Here is a 19,957-nt window from a genome sequence, read left to right as displayed (position 1 = left end):
TCTCAATCAGAATAGAGCTGGAAAAGACCTTGGAGGTCTTCTAGTCCAGCCCCCTACTCCAGCAGGGGACCTTTTACCATTTCAGACAAGTGACTGTCCAGTTCTCTTCTTAAAAAACTCCATATTGGAGTACCCACAACTTCTGAAGGCAAGCTGTTCCACTGGTTAATTGTCCTTACTGTTAGGATGTTTATCCTTCATTCCAGGTTGCTTCTCTCAACCCTGGCAACTTTAAAACGAGAGGCCCAAGCATGCTGCCTAAGAAATCCTGAGAGTTGAAGTCCACATATCAAGAAGGTAGAGTTAAATGAGGGGAAAAAAATCCAAAGTCAATCCCCAAATTCAAAAGCCATGGGTAAGTTTACAAACTATAGCTCTATCGTCCTTCGAATCAGCCTATGAGCTGGCAGAGAAGTCGTCTTTTTTTTCTTTTTTTGATGCTAATGCGCATGGCGCTCTATTTGCTCTACTCACATCGGAGTTATTGACTTCGGGGGTGGGTTTAAGAAAAAAAAATTGTATTTCATTTGAAGCAATTGCTTCCGGGGAAAAAACAATTCCATCCTCTTTTCTCCACTATATTTAACAAGAACGAGAGTATACACGGCACGGAGAAAAAGAGCAGCTTTTCTTCGCGTCTCCTCTTCCTGTTTGCGTTTGGTTCCGTCCGTCCCTTAGCCCGCCCTCGAAGGTGAGTGCGCATGCGCTGCTGAGGAACGCGTGTGAGGGTCGGGTGAGTATGATAAAGGGGAGGCCTTGCGGTTCCATGTTGCTATGGAAACAGAACGGGAGGGGGGCAGGTGAGCTTCACATCCTGAGGGACTAATGAAAGAACCGAATATTACCTGTTCTGGAATCTTCTTTCTACAATTTCTCCAGCTTCAACTTTCTCCGTTTTCCCCTGCTTCTCTGCCCAATTTTACACTGCATTTGGTTGACCAGGCCATCTGTCGCAATTCTTTCCTGCTGTAGCCCACTCTTTTATTTGTATTCAGTTTACATTCATTTAGTATCCATTTAATTGGACTTTTACTACATCCGGCTCTTATCCCAAAAGATGCTTTCTCAGGAGGCGACTGGACTTTCTGGTTTTTCTTTGAAGACATTTTGCCTCCCATCCAAGAAGCTTCTTCAGCTCTGACTGGACGGTGGGGGAATGGAAGGATTTATATTCCTTGCAGAAAGCTGGTCATTTTAATCTTTTTGGAGGGTTGTTGAAGCACTTGGAGGTTTAGCTGTTTCCTCAGGGTCACCTGAGTTAGTGCTTCTGGTTCCTGTCTTCTGCAATATTTTCTTCTGGAAATCCATTTCTACTCAAACCATTCAAAGGGCGTTCATTCCAAATTGTACAGTTAAAAGTTTCTTTTTTAAAAAAAAATTAATATAAACATTCCATCTTCCCTTACACAGTGTGTCGTTTAGGTACAAATATCTCTGTGCAATAACCATTGTAGGAATTTAGCACCCACCCCCCTCCTAGAAGAATGAAATATTTTAGAAAATATTTAAAAGGCAGAATATATTTCCCTGGATGAGAAATGGAGAAACATGTTTTAAAGACAAAGCAGCTCCCTGCAACTTCCTGCCACCCCCCACCTTTGTCAATGGGTCAGAGGTAGAAACTCAATCCCCCCACCTTTGTTAATGGACCATCATTTGCAACACAATAGAACAGAAACTCATCACATGGCAAGGCTCAGGCAAGCTTGAGAGACAACCTACAAGGCTAGCCCAAGACTCCCACCCCCTGGGAGTCTTGACAGCCAATCAGGGTACTCTTCCTGTGCCCCAGGAAATTCAAAGCTCAGAAAAAGCATAAAACCAGGGAGCACACAGGATCTCAGCCCTTTTCTGTTCAGGATCTCAAGCCATGTGATCCTGACCACCGTTAAACCATCTTTCCAAGCAGCCTCCATGTTTCCAGTGTCTTTGTCCCCACTTGAAACTGAACCCAGATGGATATTTCTTCCAACAGTACCTTAGAATTCTTGATGATCTTTTTTTTTATGTACACTGAGAGCATATGCACCAAGACAAATTCTTTGTGTGTCCAATCACACTTGGCCAATAAAGAATTCTATTCTATTCTATTCTATTCTATTCTATTCTATTCTATTCTATTCTATTCTATTCTATTCTATTCTATTCTAATCTAATAACAATCGTCATATTGTTTACATCTCTATCTTATGATATTCTCTACTCTTCTTTAAACTCCTTTCATTACCAACTTCTATTTTTATTCTCTAACCATTGATAAAATAATTCCCATATTGTATAACATTCCGTTTGTTCTTTCTCCTTAATAGCAAGTGTTAATCTATTCATTTCTGCACATTCTAATATTGTCCTAATCACCACCTCATCAGTAGGGATCTCTTCTCATCAGTAGGGATCTCTCCAAATTTTATAGGTAAAAGTCTGTAGAGATTCTCAGTCATCCAGGTCATGGTTGTCCCAAAGGTGCTTGGATGAGAAGCGAAACGTCTTCAAAGAAAAAACAAGAAAGTCCAATTGCCCCCTGAAAAAGCACCTTTGGGACAACCATGACCTGGATGACTAAGAATCTCTACAGACATCCAGCTCTTATATTTACTTGTTTCATCTGGCCTATTCAGTTCTCATGTTCATATATCAAATTGGCTACAAACACACTCTTTTACATACAGCTTTTGTTTTTCTTCCGGCATTCATTCCTTGGAACAGTCCACATACAACCTAACAACTTTTCTGTCAGCATTCACGTGTCTTAAAATGTCTATCCATTTCCTCATCTTTGGTAAATATTCTGCCAAGGTACACAAATTCATCTGTTTCTTCTTGGCTTTTTAGCCTTTATTTCTGACATGCAATTGTTCCCCCCCTTTTTTCTCAAATATAATAATTTTGGCAAATTACGTTAATGTTCCAGTGTATGCTTTTTATTGCATTATTCAGTCTTAACATTGGTAGAAAATTTGGGGGGGGGGGTATTCTCAGCTACAACATGGCACTACTGAGAAGCCAGAGGGCAATTTTTTTTTTAATTTACATTTATATCCCGCCCTTCTCCGAAGACTCAGGGCGGCTTACAGTGTATCAGGCAATAGTCTCATTCTATTTGTATATTTACAAAGTCAACTTATTGCCCCCCCAACAATCTGGGTCCTCATTTTATTCTTAGAGGCAAAATTCTTAGAGGCAAAATTCTTAGAGGCAAGAGAAAAGATTAAGCAGCATGTATGAATTTGCATGTAATATCTGTATTTTTAATTTGTTACTGGGAGAAGATAAGAACAATTGACAGATGGTATGAGGAAAATGGGTTTGTGCATGCATTTTTCTGTATTTAACATCTGTGTACAATTACTGCTCCAGATTGATCGTGTACATTGTCCTGATTTGTAGTGGATTTCTTATGTTGCTATTATGTTTTATTGAGCAGTATATGTATTTAAAAAATGGAAATGCTGTTCTTTTCCATTCTAAAAAAAAACATGCAAGGTCCGATTTGCTTCCAAGATGACATTTACTTAGACATTTTCATTTATTTATTTATTTTTGTCTGTTTAGGTCCTCCAGATTTTTAAAGTCAGCACCTCTTGTCTCTTCAGACCAGCAAAGCAGTAAATAATGGTGAAAGAGAAAGAAGTTGAATTGATTGGCCAGATTCTAGTGAACCCCAGACAATCTTTGAAGGCACGCTTTCGTGCACTTTTCACCTTACGTAATTTGGGGGGTCCAGCTGCCATTGAATGGATAGGTCGAGCCTTTGAAGATGACTCGGCTCTCCTGAAGCATGAGCTGGCATACTGCCTTGGTCAGATGCAGGATGAGAGGGCCATCCCAGTCCTCATTGATGTGCTCCAGAACACATGTCAGGAACCCATGGTGCGCCATGAAGCAGGTGAGAAGTGGAGAACTGTTTGCTGCCTAGGTTGAAGATGATTAGGGGACTTTATATTCAGGATGGCACCTGGTTAGGAAAGCTGGACTAAATGAAGCCAGTGAAGGAAATCCTCTGCAGGTTTGGGTTTCTTCTCATCATTTGGTCCCAAAGACTGGATCACTTCAGAACAGATGTAACTAACAAAAAAAATCCTTATAAAAACAATTGTTTGTCAAGAATGGTGTCAACTGAAACGACACATTTCAGAGAGTTCTAAGACCCTCTTAACAAGGGGTGAATCTTGAGTTACTTTCACTGACTTGCTTTTTGTCCTTGTCTTGTCCCTGATGATGATTGCAGTTTTCAAAGCGGAAAATAGTTAAGACCATCAGCAGCAGTGTTTCTCAACCTTGGCAACTTTAAGATGTGTGCTGAGAAACACTGCCCTAGAGCAGAGGTCTCCAGTCTTGGCAACTTTAAGACTTGTGGACCCAATGCTGGCTGAGGAAATCTTGGAGCTGAAGTCTACAAGTCTTAAAATTGCCAAATTGGAAACCCTGCCCCAGAGCATTGATGTTTGCTCCCTTTCATGGTGACCTGCTGTTAGCTAAGGTCAATTTTAAGGGGCCTGCAGTTAGAACCATCTCAAGGGAGCATCCAATCCTCTCAAATAGAACATGACATGTCCCATTGTAACCCAGTTTTCTGTGTGAACTCAAAATACAACCATTTAAATAGTTGTTACGTTGCCTTAAGATAAAAATACTTTTAAATACCTGTTGTTTCAACTTGTATTTTAGTTTTGATGGGGAAGATATGAAATACAATATTTTAGTTTTATATACCTCTCTTCTTAGGAAAAAAGGCACACAATAATTCCTCTTGGCTAGTATGGGTAAATGTTTTTTCCACGCATCTGCATTGTGTTCCTTTCCTTCAGTAGTTGAAATAAATTTGTTTCAATGACCAATCTTGGTGGATTGTATCTTTATATTATGCTGCCATTGGTTTGAATATCTTTAATTATTCTGATCATATTTTTTGTGTTTTTTTAAATATAGCAACCTTTGAGTACCAGTTGATTGAAGGATTTAAGAAATTAGTTGCTGTTGTTATCTTTGTGTTGATTGTACATGTCAAAGGATTCTTGCATCACTGACCTGTGTTCATTCCCCTATTTTTTTCTGCTTTCCATAGGCGAAGCTTTGGGTGCCATTGGAAATCCGAAAGTACTTGATATATTGAAACAATATTCTGAAGATCCTGTTGTTGAGGTGAATATGGGAGTGGGGAAAATCAATAGCTCCTATAAAAGAGTCCCTATAGATTTTAGTCCATTAGTCATTGCTGACTATAAGGGGCAGTGTTCATCTCCATTTCAAGGACCATTGAGCCAGCGCTGTCCAAAGACATTTCCGTAGTCATGTGGCCAGCATGACATCACAGGGTGCTATTACTTTCCCACCAAATTGATACCTATTTATCTATTTGCATTTGCATACTTTCGAACTAGGTTCGCAGAAGCTAGGGCAAGGATGAATGCTCAATCCCTCAAGCCGAATATCTTTAATCGCTGAGCCATTGCGTCACTCCAATAACTCCTTTAAAATTGCTGAATTGAAAAATTTGATATGTGGTTCGAAAGTAGAATAATAAAACATTTTGAAACATAACTGTTATTAATTAATTATGTTGGTGTTGATTCATAATAACCACCTTGTCCAGGGTTATCTGTGGAGATTCTCAGTCATCCAGGTCATGGTTGTCTCAAAGCAGGGGTGAAATGGTCCCAGTTCGGACTGGATCGGGCAATCCGGTAGCAATGAGGGTGGGTAGTTCGGAGAACCGGTAGCAAAAATTCCTGCCCCTCCCCCACCCATGCCACTCCAATCGCCCGGTCCCCACTTGCCTTCTTGGCAGCTTGCTGCTTCTTTTGGGATCACTCACTGCCTTGCTTTGCTTCGGCTGCTGCAATCAATTGCATCAGCTAGCAACTCAATCTGCTTGCCTGCAATCCATCTCATTGGTGAGCAACTAAATCTGCCTGCCTTGTCTCTTCAATTAGGTAAGTAACTGGAATCGGGGAGAGAGCTTTAAAAAAATAGTTAACTGGGGGTTTTTTGGGAGTTTTTTTTTTAGACATAGCAATTTAAAGTTAAGGAAGTTTTAAATTTAACTACTTTTATCTAAAAATATAAATAAAATAAAATGATAAAATAAAATATTTGCAGCTTTCTGAGATTTGGTGTGTTTCTGTAATATTTCACTCTAACTACACAAACACACAAAACCTCACAAAGCTGTATGTCATTTTGTGTGTGTATGTCAGTTGTGTTGTGTTGTATGTGTGTAAAGTATAAAAGTTAATTTTTGAGCTTTTTGTGGCTGTGTGAGGTTCCTGTTTGTTGCAGGGGCCATTTTGGGTAAAGTGCAGCTGCTTTTACATTGCGTGTGAGTCAGTTGTGTTGTGTTTGTGTAAAGTGTGAAAGTTGGGTTTTTTGTACCTTTTACTGTTTTGTGTACTTTGTTTATGATTTATTTTATTTATTTTATTGGCCACACCCACCCGGTCACCTGACCAAGCCACGCCCACCAATTAAGCCACGCCCTCAGAATCGGTAGGGAAAATTTTTAGAATTCAGCCCTGTGCCAAAGGTGCTTTTTTTCAAGAGGCAACTGGACTTTTTGGTTTTTCTTTGAAGAGGTTTTCCTTCTCATCCAAGAAGCTGGAGCTGGAGCTGGAGCTGGAGCTGGAGCTGGAGCTGGAGCTGGAGCTGGAGCTGGAGCTGGAGCTGGAGCTGGAGCTGGAGCTGGAGCTGGAGCTGGAGCTGGAGCTGGAGCTGGAGCTGGAGCTGGAGCTGGAGCTGGAGCTGGAGCTGGAGCTGGAGCTGGAGCTGGAGCTGGAGCTGGAGCTGGAGCTGGAGCTGGAGCTGGAGCTGGAGCTGGAGCTGGAGCTGGAGCTGGAGCTGGAGCTGGAGCTGGAGCTGGAGCTGGAGCTGGAGCTGGAGCTGGAGCTGGAGCTGGAGCTGGAGCTGGAGCTGGAGCTGGAGCTGGAGCTGGAGCTGGAGCTGGAGCTGGAGCTGGAGCTGGAGCTGGAGCTGGAGCTGGAGCTGGAGCTGGAGCTGGAGCTGGAGCTGGAGCTGGAGCTGGAGCTGGAGCTGGAGCTGGAGCTGGAGCTGGAGCTGGAGCTGGAGCTGGAGCTGGAGCTGGAGCTGGAGCTGGAGCTGGAGCTGGAGCTGGAGCTGGAGCTGGAGCTGGAGCTGGAGCTGGAGCTGGAGCTGGAGCTGGAGCTGGAGCTGGAGCTGGAGCTGGAGCTGGAGCTGGAGCTGGAGCTGGAGCTGGAGCTGGAGCTGGAGCTGGAGCTGGAGCTGGAGCTGGAGCTGGAGCTGGAGCTGGAGCTGGAGCTGGAGCTGGAGCTGGAGCTGGAGCTGGAGCTGGAGCTGGAGCTGGAGCTGGAGCTGGAGCTGGAGCTGGAGCTGGAGCTGGAGCTGGAGCTGGAGCTGGAGCTGGAGCTGGAGCTGGAGCTGGAGCTGGAGCTGGAGCTGGAGCTGGAGCTGGAGCTGGAGCTGGAGCTGGAGCTGGAGCTGGAGCTGGAGCTGGAGCTGGAGCTGGAGCTGGAGCTGGAGCTGGAGCTGGAGCTGGAGCTGGAGCTGGAGCTGGAGCTGGAGCTGGAGCTGGAGCTGGAGCTGGAGCTGGAGCTGGAGCTGGAGCTGGAGCTGGAGCTGGAGCTGGAGCTGGAGCTGGAGCTGGAGCTGGAGCTGGAGCTGGAGCTGGAGCTGGAGCTGGAGCTGGAGCTGGAGCTGGAGCTGGAGCTGGAGCTGGAGCTGGAGCTGGAGCTGGAGCTGGAGCTGGAGCTGGAGCTGGAGCTGGAGCTGGAGCTGGAGCTGGAGCTGGAGCTGGAGCTGGAGCTGGAGCTGGAGCTGGAGCTGGAGCTGGAGCTGGAGCTGGAGCTGGAGCTGGAGCTGGAGCTGGAGCTGGAGCTGGAGCTGGAGCTGGAGCTGGAGCTGGAGCTGGAGCTGGAGCTGGAGCTGGAGCTGGAGCTGGAGCTGGAGCTGGAGCTGGAGCTGGAGCTGGAGCTGGAGCTGGAGCTGGAGCTGGAGCTGGAGCTGGAGCTGGAGCTGGAGCTGGAGCTGGAGCTGGAGCTGGAGCTGGAGCTGGAGCTGGAGCTGGAGCTGGAGCTGGAGCTGGAGCTGGAGCTGGAGCTGGAGCTGGAGCTGGAGCTGGAGCTGGAGCTGGAGCTGGAGCTGGAGCTGGAGCTGGAGATGGTTATCCAACATTTTCTTAAAATTTCCAGTGTTGGAGCATTCACAACTTCTGAAGGCAAGTCGTTCCACTTATTAATTGTTCTAACTGTCAGGAAATTTCTCCTTAGTTCTAAGTTGCTTCTTTCTTGATCAGTTTCCACCCATTGCTTCTTGTTCTACCCTCAGGTGCTTTGGTGAACAGCCTGACTCCCTCTTCTTTGTGGCAGCCCCTGAGATATTGGAACACTGCTATCATGTCTCCCCTAGTCCTTCTTTTGTTAAACTAGACATACCCAGTTCCTGCAACCGTTCTTCATATGTTTTATCCTCCAGTCCCTAATCATCTTTGTTGCTCTTCTCTGCACTCTTTCTAGAGTCTCAACATCTTTTTTACATCGTGGCGACCAAAACTGGATGCAATATTCCAAGTGTGGCCTTACCAAGGCATTATAAAGTGGTACTAACACTTCACGTGATCTTGATTCTATCCCTCTGTTTATGCAGCCCAGAACTGTGTTGGCTTTTTTAACAGCTGCTGCACACTGCTGGCTCATATCTAAATGGTTATCCACTAGGACTCCAAGATCCCTCTCACAGGTACTACTATTGAGCAAGGTACCACATATACGGTACTGGTGCATTTTGTTTTTGGCCTAAATGTAGAACCTTACTTTTTTCACTGTTGAATTTCATTTTGTTAGATAGCGCCCAATGTTCAAGTCTGTCAAGATCTTTCTGTAACTTGAGCCTATCTTCTGGAGTGTTGGCTATTCCTGCCAGCTTGGTGTCATCTGCAAATTTGATGAGTTCCCCATCTATCCCCTCGTCCAAGTCATTGATGAAGATGTTGAAGAGTACTGGGCCTAAAACAGAGCCTTGGGGTACTCCACTGCATACTTCCCTCCATGTGGATGTAGTTCCGTTGAGGACTACACGTTGAGTGCGGTTGGTCAGCCAGTTACGAATCCATCTGGTGGTGGTGCTGTCTAACCCACATTTTCTACTTTATCTAGTAGTAGGTTATGGTCTACTTTATCAAATGCTTTACTGAAGTCCAAGTAAATTATATCAACAGCATTCCTCTGGTCTACTATTTTTGTCATTTTGTCAAAGAATGCGATAAGATTAGTCTGGCATGATCTGTTTTTGACAAACCCATGTTGGCTTTTGGTTATTACTTTGTTTGCTTCTAGGTGTTCGGTGATTCGTTGCTTGATTATCTTTTCCAGAATCTTCCCGGTATTGAGGTCAGGCTGATAGGTCTGTAGTTTCCTGGATCTGTTTTTCCTTTTTGAAGATGGGAACTACATCAGCTCTTTTCCAGTCCTCTGGCAGCTCCCTGTGCTCCAGGATCTTTGAAAGATATAGTTCAGTGGTTCTGAGATCACGTCTGCCAGTTCCTTCAGAACCTTGGGGTGTAATCCATCCGGTCCTGGTGATTTGAACTCGTCTAGGGTAGACAGGTGTTCACTTACCATTTTCTTCCCTATTTTAACTTGTGTTTCTAATCTGTTTTTGTAGTGCTGTTTTGATAGGTTGGATTGTTTTTCCTTTTGTGTAAAGACAGATGCAAAATATGAGTTAAGTAGATCTGCTTTCTCCTGTTGCTTGTCATCTTCTTGCCACTTTCTCCCAGCAATGGGCCAATTGTTTCCTTGACTTTTTCTTGTTTTAACATGTTGGAAGAAGCTTTTTGTTATTTTTACTTTTGTCGCTAGCCTTTGTTCATTGTGAGCCTTAGCTTTCCTCACTTCATCTTTACAGGCTCGGGCTGTTGCTGATATTCTACCTTAGTTATTTGCCCCTCTTTCCACTTTTTATATTTGTCCTTTTTGTCTTTCAATTTGTCAGATAGTTCTTTATGCATCCATGCTGGTTTCTTTTGAGATCTACTATTTTTCTTCTTCATTGGTATTGTGTTAGACTGTGCTTTTATAATCTCACTTTTCAAAATTTCCCAAGCTTCTTGAGTTGTTTTCCCCCTGAGGATTCTCATCCATTGAATCCTTCTCAAGATCTCTCTAAGTTTATTGAAATTAGCTCTCTTAAAGTCCAAGACTCTAGTTTGACTTTGTTCTACTACTTGTATTTGCTTAATGTCGAATTCCAATATTGCGTGGTCACTTGCCCCCAAGGTTCCTGTAGCTTCAACACCTTCTATCATTTCATCTCTGTTAGTGAGAATTAAGTCCAATATAGCTGATCCCCTTGTCGCCTTTTCTATTTTTTGGGGAACAAAGTTGTCTGCTAGGTTTGTTAGGAACCTGTTGGATCTTCCACTTGGTGCAGAGTTTGTTTCCCAGTTGATGTCAGGGTAGTTAAAATCCCCCATTACTACTGTGATGTGCTTCCTACATACCTTAGTTAGCTGACTAGCAAAAAGTTCATCTACTTCCTCTGTTTGGTTGGGTGGCCTATAGTATAGACCTATGGCAATATCGTTTTTCACCCCTTTTATATTGACCCAAATACATTCAAGATGATTTTCATCATTGTTGTGCTCTATTTCTGTAGAGATGTAGTTATTTCTTATATATAGTGCAACTCCACCTCCTCTTTTATTTGGTCTATTTCTTTTAAATAATTTATATCTCTAGCTGTATGTTCCATTTGTCAGTTTCATCCCACCAAGTTTCCGTAATGGCAACAATATCATATCTCCCCTCATTTACTTGTATTTCTAATTCACCCTGTTTATTCCTCATACTCTGTGCATTGGTGTATAGACATTTGAGTCCATTTGGATTGATCTTGTGTTTACTGTCTACATAACCTGTGTTGACTGCCCCTACTTTCTTGCCACCTGTTGGTTTAGTGCACATGGTACGGCACTCACTGTTAAATGCTTGGTTTTGCTTGATAGCATGGTTGATAGTCTTACCCATACAGACATCTATGTTACATGCACTGATAACCCTTTTAGTTTTCGATTGCTGGGAACAGAAATTTTCTATATCAGTTAATTCTCTGTCCCCACTGTTCAGTTTAAATGTTTATCCAGAAAATCTGTGAATGTATTGCTAAGTAACTCAGTCCTTTCTTTGATGGATGCAATCCATCTCTTTTGTACAATTTTCATTGGACCAGTTGCAGACATCATGACTAATAAAACCAAAGCCTTCCTTTTACACCACTCCTTTAGCCACACATTAAACTCCACTACACGCTGGCCTTTGCCTTTTTGTTCCTTATGTACTGGTAAAACCTCTGAAAAGTTAAGCCTACAACCTATGCTATTAAGTTCATACCCTAAGCTCTGGAAATCATTCTGCACAGAAAGCACATCCTTTTGGGACAGATCATTTGTGCCAAGATGTATAATAGCATCAACATCAGAATCCTTACTGGCATTCTTGACTATCTTAATACGCCTCTTGTCTCTGCTGGCAGTAGCACCAGGTAGACACCTGGCGTCTTTCAAAACCTCCATATCCTTTCCTAAATTTACATCCTTACAATTGAATCTCCAATCAGAAGGTGGCTTCTCTTTTTGGATACCGTGCTCTTCTTGTGTGACCGATCTGTAATACTTGATACACACTTTTCCAAAGTAGGTTCACACTTTTCCAAAGTAAGTTCTTCATCTTGAACCATAATCCCTTGATTGTTTGAGTTATCAGTATCACAACTACCTTGATCTGTCACTTTAGTGTTCCTATTTAGGTCAGCAAGGGCACTATATCTGTTATACTGGGACACTGTAAAAGCTTTGTGTTTATGGTTCACAGCTCTCACCCTGCCAGATCCCACGGTTGTCCATACAGCCCTTTTCCTGCAGGATCTTTGTGGTAGAGGGAGCTGATGGCTCAGCAGCTGGAATGGCTGAATTGGGTACCTAATTTCTGCTTGGAGAGCATAGATTAGAGATTCTAGATATGTAATCTTCAAAGAAAACTTCTTCAAAGAAAAACCAGAAACTCCAGTTGCCTCTTGAAAAAGCATCTTTGGATCATCGCCATGATTATGTGTCCTCAATCTGGTCCTTCAGATTTTCCAACCCATCCATCATTGGAACTTGATTCCATCCACCTTGCTGCTGGTTGTCCTCTTTTTCTCTTTTCTTCCACGTTTCCCAGAAATATAGACATCTCAAAGGACTGAGTCTTCCTAATTTGAATCTGAATATTTGAGCCTTGAGTAAGAACTTTGGATTGATTTTTTCTATGATCCTCCCTTTTTTCTCCCTTTGACTATTCATGGTATTATTAAAACTGTTAGAAGAATGAGAAAGAGATTCCTGCCTTTTAAAAACATAAATTATTTTTGGAATATCCTGTTTAATTTTAGATCTATTATTTATTAATACTTTTGAATCCTACATTTAGGGGAAAGTTGTAAAGCCATTACCTTCCACTGGAGATCTTTTTCATTAATTTGAAAGTATTGACCACCAGCTTGCAACTCTACCATTAGCACCCTAGCCTTATCTTTCCATGAAGACGGATGAACCATGGCAAAAACTACCTTCACATGACCATTTGCTCTCCTGTGTAGGTAGCGGAGACATGTCAGCTGGCTGTGAAGAGGCTGGAATGGTTTCAGGAGCACAAGGCAAACTCTCTCGTCAATCCTTACTCCTCTGTGGATCCAGCACCTCCTGCTGAGGAGAAGAATGTGGAGAAGCTGAGGCTCACCCTGCTGGATGAGTCACAATCACTCTTTGAGCGCTATCAAGCTATGTTTGCTTTAAGGAACATTGGAGGAGAAGCTGCTGTTCTGGCACTTGCTGATGGTAAGCAGCTGACTTTCTAAGCCTGACTCAAGAATCTGGGTCAGAAAATTTCCCTGGGGTGTGATTTTCTCTGAAGGGATGAAGCATAGAATCCATTTTCCAGAATGCATCCTAAATAAATCAAATGCTGAATACACCCAATTACACTGGGCCATTTCTGAAATTGTTACTTTAGTTGGAGATTCTTTATGTATCTAATGTGCCACTTTAGGGCAGTGCATCCCAAACCTGGGTGAATTACCTAAAATTGGGTAAAAGTGACTTTTTCTTTGGGTGATGACACATGAACCCACTACCCAATCACAACAGGAATATTTAAATTTCTTTAAAGTGATGGTTCTCAACCTTTTCTTCACCATAGAGCCCCTTTAAATATCTTTTGTGGCCATAGACCATGGCCACACACTTCCAAAACTTAATTCAAGATTTAAATCATAACATTTCATCAAGCTGTCGTAGACTCCGTGTGACAACATTGTGGCCTCCAGGGACCTGCAGATCACAACTTGAGAACCATTGCCTTAAAAGTGTTTTTAAATGTGTTCGGTAAAAAGGACTGTCTGATAAGTGGTTTTGGTAGGGAACTCTGGCTTAAGGCTGTGCTAACAGGAGCAGGCAAACCATTTTTATTCTCTTCCCCCTCACCCACTTTATTTGAAATATAAATAATGAATGAGAAATTAATGCTACAAAAATTTGTCATAGTTTGATGTATGGTGGTAATGTAATTTGCAAATTATGACAAATTTCAGGAATTTTTGCAGCTAAATACAGCCTCCCTTAAAGCACATTTGCTGTGCAGACTGATACTTGTCTGCTCAAATGAATTATTCTTTTTAACTTTTTGTGGCAGGGGACAAGGTACAACTTCTGAAGAAGCTCTGTTTGTTCTATGTAACAAATACCTTAGGCAGCCTGGTGATCTTTCCTGCCATTATCTGGAGTAAGACCTCAATAGGTCCTAATTCTGAGTAAGCACACAGAGGCTTAGCTATTTGGAAGTGTACATCTTGTTCTTTATTTGGAATCTCACTTCCGTCCAATATCCTCGGAAATCCATCTTGACCCTCTCTCCACTCCATGGGGGTATTCCCACTCAGCAGACTTGGCTCCCTACAGCCCTTTCTGGTTCTCGGAAAAAGACACTAACTCAGTGACTGAACCTGGTCAAACGTCAAGCCTTCCACAGTACGTCGTTCATGGCTCAGACACGGGTCTTCAAGTTCAGTGTAATTGGCCCATCACCCTTCTATGGGAGAGTTAAGAAACAGCTAAAGTGAGTTGTATATGTAGGACTTACCTCCTCTTTAGATATATATATTTATTCCTGTGTGACCTTTGGAATTAAAAACGAACAGTGTACCATTGTTAGTTGGCAGAGCATGTTTAGATTTAGTGGGTCTTGGGTTCAGTCTTTGATACCTCCACTGAAGAAGATCCAACCCCAGGTATTGAAATGGAAGCTGTGGGGATCCTTCTTCTGCCCAGTTCGAGAGGTGGATTTGATTTCTGAGGGAGGAAGCACCTCCTCCTTCAAGGAAAGAACATTTCCCAAATCACTGGTTTTATGCATCCAGGGGCCTGTCTCAAAATGAACACTTGAACACTTTTCAATGCCTGAGTCGCTGCTATCAGAACAGCCAATCCTGAGATATTGTGGTGGAATCTCGATGCTGGAATGCAGGAGGGAGCCAAGAGGCAGCTCAGCCTTGGGTGCTTGGTTTGCAGCAAAGAGGCCCAGAAGGGATCATCCCTAAAACTTTCACAATATTTACCTGATACAGGTAGTCCTCGACTTACGACTACAATGGAGTCTAAAATATCTGTTGGTAAGCGATACATTTGTTGAGTTTTGCCCCATTTTACAACCTTCCCACAGTTGTTAAGTGAATCACTGCAGTTAAGTTAGTAACATGATTGTGAAGTGAATCTGGCTTCCCCATCGACTTTGCTTGTCACAAAAAGTGATCACGTGACCCCGGGAGACTGTAACCGTCATAAATATGAGCCAGTTGCCAAGCAACTGATGAACAAATTTTGATCATGTGACCATGGGGATGCTGCAACATGTGAAAAATGGTCATAAATCGCTTTTTTCAGGGCCATTATAACTTCGAGCAGTCACTCAACAAAAGGCTGCAAATAAATAATTAAAATAACATTAAAAATAATCAAAGCAACAAAGAAACTTCTCTCAGCAATTAAGCCTTCTTGGTTCCTTGGGCCTGACTTTAATCTTGCCAGGCTCAAGCACAGGCTGCAGAACCATCCAATGGCACTTGATGCTGATCTGCCTCTTGGCTCCCTTGGAAACAGCCCCTCCCTCCTGCATTCCAATGTCAGATTCCGCCACACTTACGCCACCAAGCAGGTTCTCTTCTCCCCTCTTAGTTCAGGTGACTTCTCTCTTTCCCCAGGCCTCCAGTGTGGCAGTGCCCTCTTCCGCCATGAGATTGCCTATGTGCTGGGCCAGATGCAGCAAAAGGCCAGCATTCCACAGCTGACGGCGTCCTTGGAGAATGTGGCAGAGAATCCCATGGTGCGCCACGAGTGCGCTGAGGCTTTGGGCTCCATTGCTAAGGAGTCCTGCCTGACCACCCTGGAGGCGTTTGCAAAGGATGAAGAGCGAGTAGTCCGGGAGAGCTGCGAGGTGGCGCTGGACATGTACGATTATGAGAACAGCACTGACTTCCAGTATGCTGACAGTCTGAGCAAGTTGAAGGCCTTCAACTGAAGAAGCAGGACTTCTCTTAATTGGCCTCCCACACTTTTATTGGCTATTTCAGTGTCATTTGTTTTCTGTGGTTTCCATAAGAGTGCTGGAAGGAGACCATGTGGACGAAACCTTCATGCCTCCGTCATTAATTTATTTTTTTCTTTTGCTCTAGTTGGTGGAAGGGGGATACCACAGCTGCTATCAAGGACTCTGAATTATGTTGATAATGGAAATACTTTGCAGGAAAAAAATGCCCTTTTCTCATGAAAACTAGTTGCCATTTTTATTAGCTCCCCTTAAAAGAGCTCTTCCTCACCATATGAGCTAGCCCCGCACAACTTGAAAAGCACCAAGACAAATGAAGCCCACTTCTCTCTCAGGTGAATCATAGAATCATAGGGCTGGAAGCGACCTTGGAGGTCTTCTAGTCCAACCCCCTGTCTTAGGCAGAGTCCTTAATCCATGCTGGACAAATGGTTGTCAAATCTTTTCTTGAAAACCACCAGTGATAGAGCACCAACAAAAGGCAAGCTGTTGCATTGACTAATCCTTCTGCCAGGAACTTTCTCCTTAGTTCCACTGATTAGTTCTGGTGATCCAGTGATTGTGGAAATAAACAGGTAGAAACAACCTGGGAGAGATTGTCCCTCAAGTAACACAATCCCAAACTATGACAGGCTTTAAAGGTGACAACCGGCACCTTGAATTACACCCAGAAGCACGCTGGAGACCAGTGCAGCTCACCAAGAGTGGTGTTACATTTGCCAAACAAGCATCACCCTTTACTATCTGTACTGTTACGTTCTGCGCCAGCTGAAGCTTCTGAATGCTCTTCAAGGGTAGCCCCATGTAGAGTGCATTGCAGTAATGCTGGATTGATCCCTGTCACAAAGGTTAGAAATTGAACTTCCAAATTCACAACAAGGCTTTTCTGTTCCACAGCAAAAGATAAAATATTTTCTCCGGAGATCTACTTGGGCGTTGGACAAAAACTTCAGGGAATTAAGATCCTCGTCTGAACTATTTTTCTTATACTCAATTCCTGTGGGGATGGAATTTCCACTTACAATTACAGGCTGGGAAGGGGTTTTCCTACATGGGATTTATTTCTTCAGACATTAATTTGGAGCCGGTCGTTAATTTGCCATTTTAGTGGGCTTTGAATTTATTTTTACTAAGCAAAGATAAAAATCCTATGTTCTTTAAATGGGTTAATTCCACACACACACAGAGAGAGAGAGAGAGAGAGGCACCTAACTCTTGAGCTGAATTTCACTGGTTTTACTGGTTTTGCTCCTTAATTTGACACTCAGAATGCCTAACCTTTGGCAATGTGTGTTTTGCTGCATATAGTCAAAATTGGAATGTGCCCTATTGGCAGAAGAAACCCAGTGCTTTCAGTTAAGTAGATTAGATCTTCAAGATCAAACTAATGGGAACACAGTGAATTTCATCTTAGCAGGGCGTGGAAAATATGGCCTTTAAGCTCCATGACAGGTGAGCTGATAAAACTCTTCAAAGGAGGAGATAAGCTAAATCATTTTCCCACTGGCCTTGAGCGGGATGGATGGACTATGGAAGATTTGGGGAATTTGGAAGGGTGATTTTGCTTCTTGAATGGACTAGTCTTTTTCCTTTTAGAGTTGTTTTCTATTTATTGTTTTAAATTTGAAAAGCCATCCAGAGTTGTTTTGTAGCCTATCATTTAGTTGATAAATGCATCAAAGTCCTCTTTTTGCTTAACTGTACAGATACACAGGGATTCATGGACCATTTATTACAAAATGAGAAGAAGCTCAGTGCCATCACAGCCAGATAATTTTGAAGTAAGGGAAGAGCATGGTGGGGGAAATAAAATAAGACAAAATAATATGTCTAACCTTCTCTGTGTGCGTGAGAGAGAGAGAGAAATTCAAGATGGCTGCTTCAAAGCCACCATATTGACTGGGAGTTGAATTCCCATATTGGTGGTGCCCTGAACAGTCTGAACTTCTGCTACTGAGCTTGGGTGGCAAAACTGCTGGTTTTTAAAACTTCATACGATTGTCCCTCCTGCTGGCTTTCATGCTTAAGGCAGGACTAGAACTTACAGTTTCCTGGATTCTAGCTTGGTGCTTTAACCATTACACTAAACTGGCTCTATTTATTTATATTTTCGCAGAGAAGTGTGGCAAAATTAAGACCCTAAATGCGCAACAAAACTCATTTTTTTCCAATCTAATGATGTCAGTGTGTCACTGACCATGCCCACTCCTGCCTACCTGCAAGTAATTTTTTTTTAATTTGCATTTATATCCCGCCCTTCTCCGAAGACTCAGGGCGGCTTACACTATGTCAAGCAATAGTCTTCATCCATTTGTATATTATATACAAAGTCAACTTATTGCCCCCAACAATCTGGGTCCTCATTTTACCTACCTTATAAAGGATGGAAGGCTGAGTCAACCTTGGGCCTGGTGGGACTTGAACCTGCAGTAATTGCAAGCAGCTGCTGTTAATAACAGACTGTTTTACCAGTCTGAGCCACATGAGGCCCTCATTCATTAACTGCACTCTTTGATCTCTTGGAAGGCTCCTGACTGCTGTATTTTGTCTTTCTAACAGGAGAGGAGAAAGATAGGAAATTGGATTTGCTTCCCCATCAGCAGGAGGATGTCTGACGAAAGAAACTAAAAATAGAATTATGGACAGTTTGTTCTAAAGGATAATTGCTGTTTTTGTTTGGGACAGAAGGTGGGGCTGGAACAGATTGAGAGGTCTAAGGGGTGGAGCTTGAGAGATATTTATTTATTTATTTATTTATTTATTTATTTATATTTATATACCGCCCTATCTCCCTAAGGACTCAGGACGGTTCACAGGCAGTTAAAACACACATAAATACAGATTAAAAACAACAATTAAAAAACTTATTCTATAGCCTAATTTTTAAAACAATATAAATAATAAAAACCCCTTAAAACCAATTTTTTAAAAATCTAATCCAGTCCCGCGCAGATGAATAGGTGTGTTTTAAGCTCGTGACGAAAGGTTCGGAGGTCCGGAAGTTGACGAAGTCCTGGAGGGAGTTCGTTCCAGAGGGTGGGAGCCCCCACAGAGAAGGCCCTTCCCCTGGGTGTCGCCAGACGGCACTGCCTAGCTGACGGCACCCTGAGGAGTCCCTCCCTGTGAGAGCGCACGGGTCGGTGAGAGGTATTTGGTAGCAGTAGGCGGTCCCGTAAATAGCCGGCCCTATGCCATGGAGCGCTTTAAAGATTGTCACCAGCACCTTGAAGCGCACCCGGAAGGCCACAGGTAGCCAGTGCAGTCTGCGCAGGATAGGTGTCACACGGGAGCCACGAGGGCTCCCTCTATCACCTGCAGCCGCATTCTGGACTAACTGAAGCCTCCGGATGCCCCTCAAGGGAGCCCCATGTAGAGAGCATTGCAGTAATCCAGGCGAGACGTCACGAGGCGTGGTGACCGTGCATAAGGCATCCCGGTCTAGAAAGGCGCAACTGGCACACCAGGCGAACCTGGTGGAAAGCTCTCCTGAGACGGCGTCAAATGGTCTTCAAAGACAGCCGCTCATCCAGGAGAACGCCCAAGTTGCGCACCCTTTCCATCGGGCCAGTGACTGCTTCAACAGTCAGCCGAGGACTCAGCTGACTGTACCGGGATGCCGGCATCCACAGCCACTCTGTCTTGGAGGGATTGAGCTTGAGCCTGTTTCTCCCCATCCAGACCCGTACGGCTTCCAAACACCGGGACAGATAAAGGGGAAGTTGGAATGGAACTCTAGAAGTTTGACAGGTGGAGTCTAAAATGTTGGGGAGGAGCCAAACTAGAGTAGTTTAGGACAGTAGTTTCCCCGAGCAAGATTGACTGGGGGAATTCTGGGGGTTGAAGTCCACACATCTTAAAGTTGCCTGAGGTTGAGAAACAAAGTTTAGGTCGATATACTGTAATCTGCCCCATGTTGCTTCAAATGGCATCGTAATGCTTGACTGTTGGATTTTAAAAGAGCCAAGAACTGCCAAACTGATTCAGTCTGCCTTTTGACCCCATTAGCTCAGTTTTTCCATTAGATTTGAAGCTTCCTTCCTATTCTCTAGAATTGAAAAACATCACAGGTTAAATACAACTGTAGCAAATCCACTTGCATTCTCTCTGGTTGATCCTGTAGGAATTTAGCACCCACCCCCCTCCTAGAAGAATGAAATATTTTAGAAAATATTTAAAAAGGCAGAATATATTTCCCTGGATGAGAAATGGAGAAACATGTTTTAAAGTCAAAGCAACTTCCTGCCACACCCCCCCCCCACCTTTGTTAATAGCCCCAGAAAGACAAAAGACATCTTATCTACAACACAGAAGACCTTCAGCTCCAGGGTGATGGGATTAAGACATGGTCCTCA

At 43.3% G+C, this 19,957-nt stretch overlaps 1 protein-coding gene across 2 annotated transcripts; it reads left to right on the top strand.

Moving 5' to 3' along the window:
* Positions 1-500: 500 nt before the first annotated feature.
* On the top strand, positions 501-18,889 carry LOC131188239 (deoxyhypusine hydroxylase-like). 2 transcript variants are annotated; one of them, XM_058163360.1, is made up of 5 exons: positions 501-691; positions 3,553-3,886; positions 5,066-5,142; positions 12,607-12,844; positions 15,262-18,889. In XM_058163360.1, the coding sequence occupies exons 2-5, from the start codon at positions 3,613-3,615 to the stop codon at positions 15,576-15,578; spliced, it is 906 nt and encodes a 301-aa protein (XP_058019343.1). In that variant the 5' UTR covers positions 501-691; positions 3,553-3,612; the 3' UTR covers positions 15,579-18,889. The 2 variants fall into 2 exon arrangements, with proteins under 2 accessions (XP_058019343.1, XP_058019342.1); XM_058163359.1 differs by having other exon boundaries at positions 502-733.
* The last annotated feature ends 1,068 nt before the right edge of the window (positions 18,890-19,957 follow it).

Source organism: Ahaetulla prasina, chromosome 1, assembly GCF_028640845.1.
Source record: "Ahaetulla prasina isolate Xishuangbanna chromosome 1, ASM2864084v1, whole genome shotgun sequence".
NCBI lineage: Eukaryota > Metazoa > Chordata > Lepidosauria > Squamata > Colubridae > Ahaetulla > Ahaetulla prasina.
The sequence above is the reverse complement of the archived record's forward strand: the minus strand, read 5'-3'. Positions and strand labels throughout refer to the sequence as shown.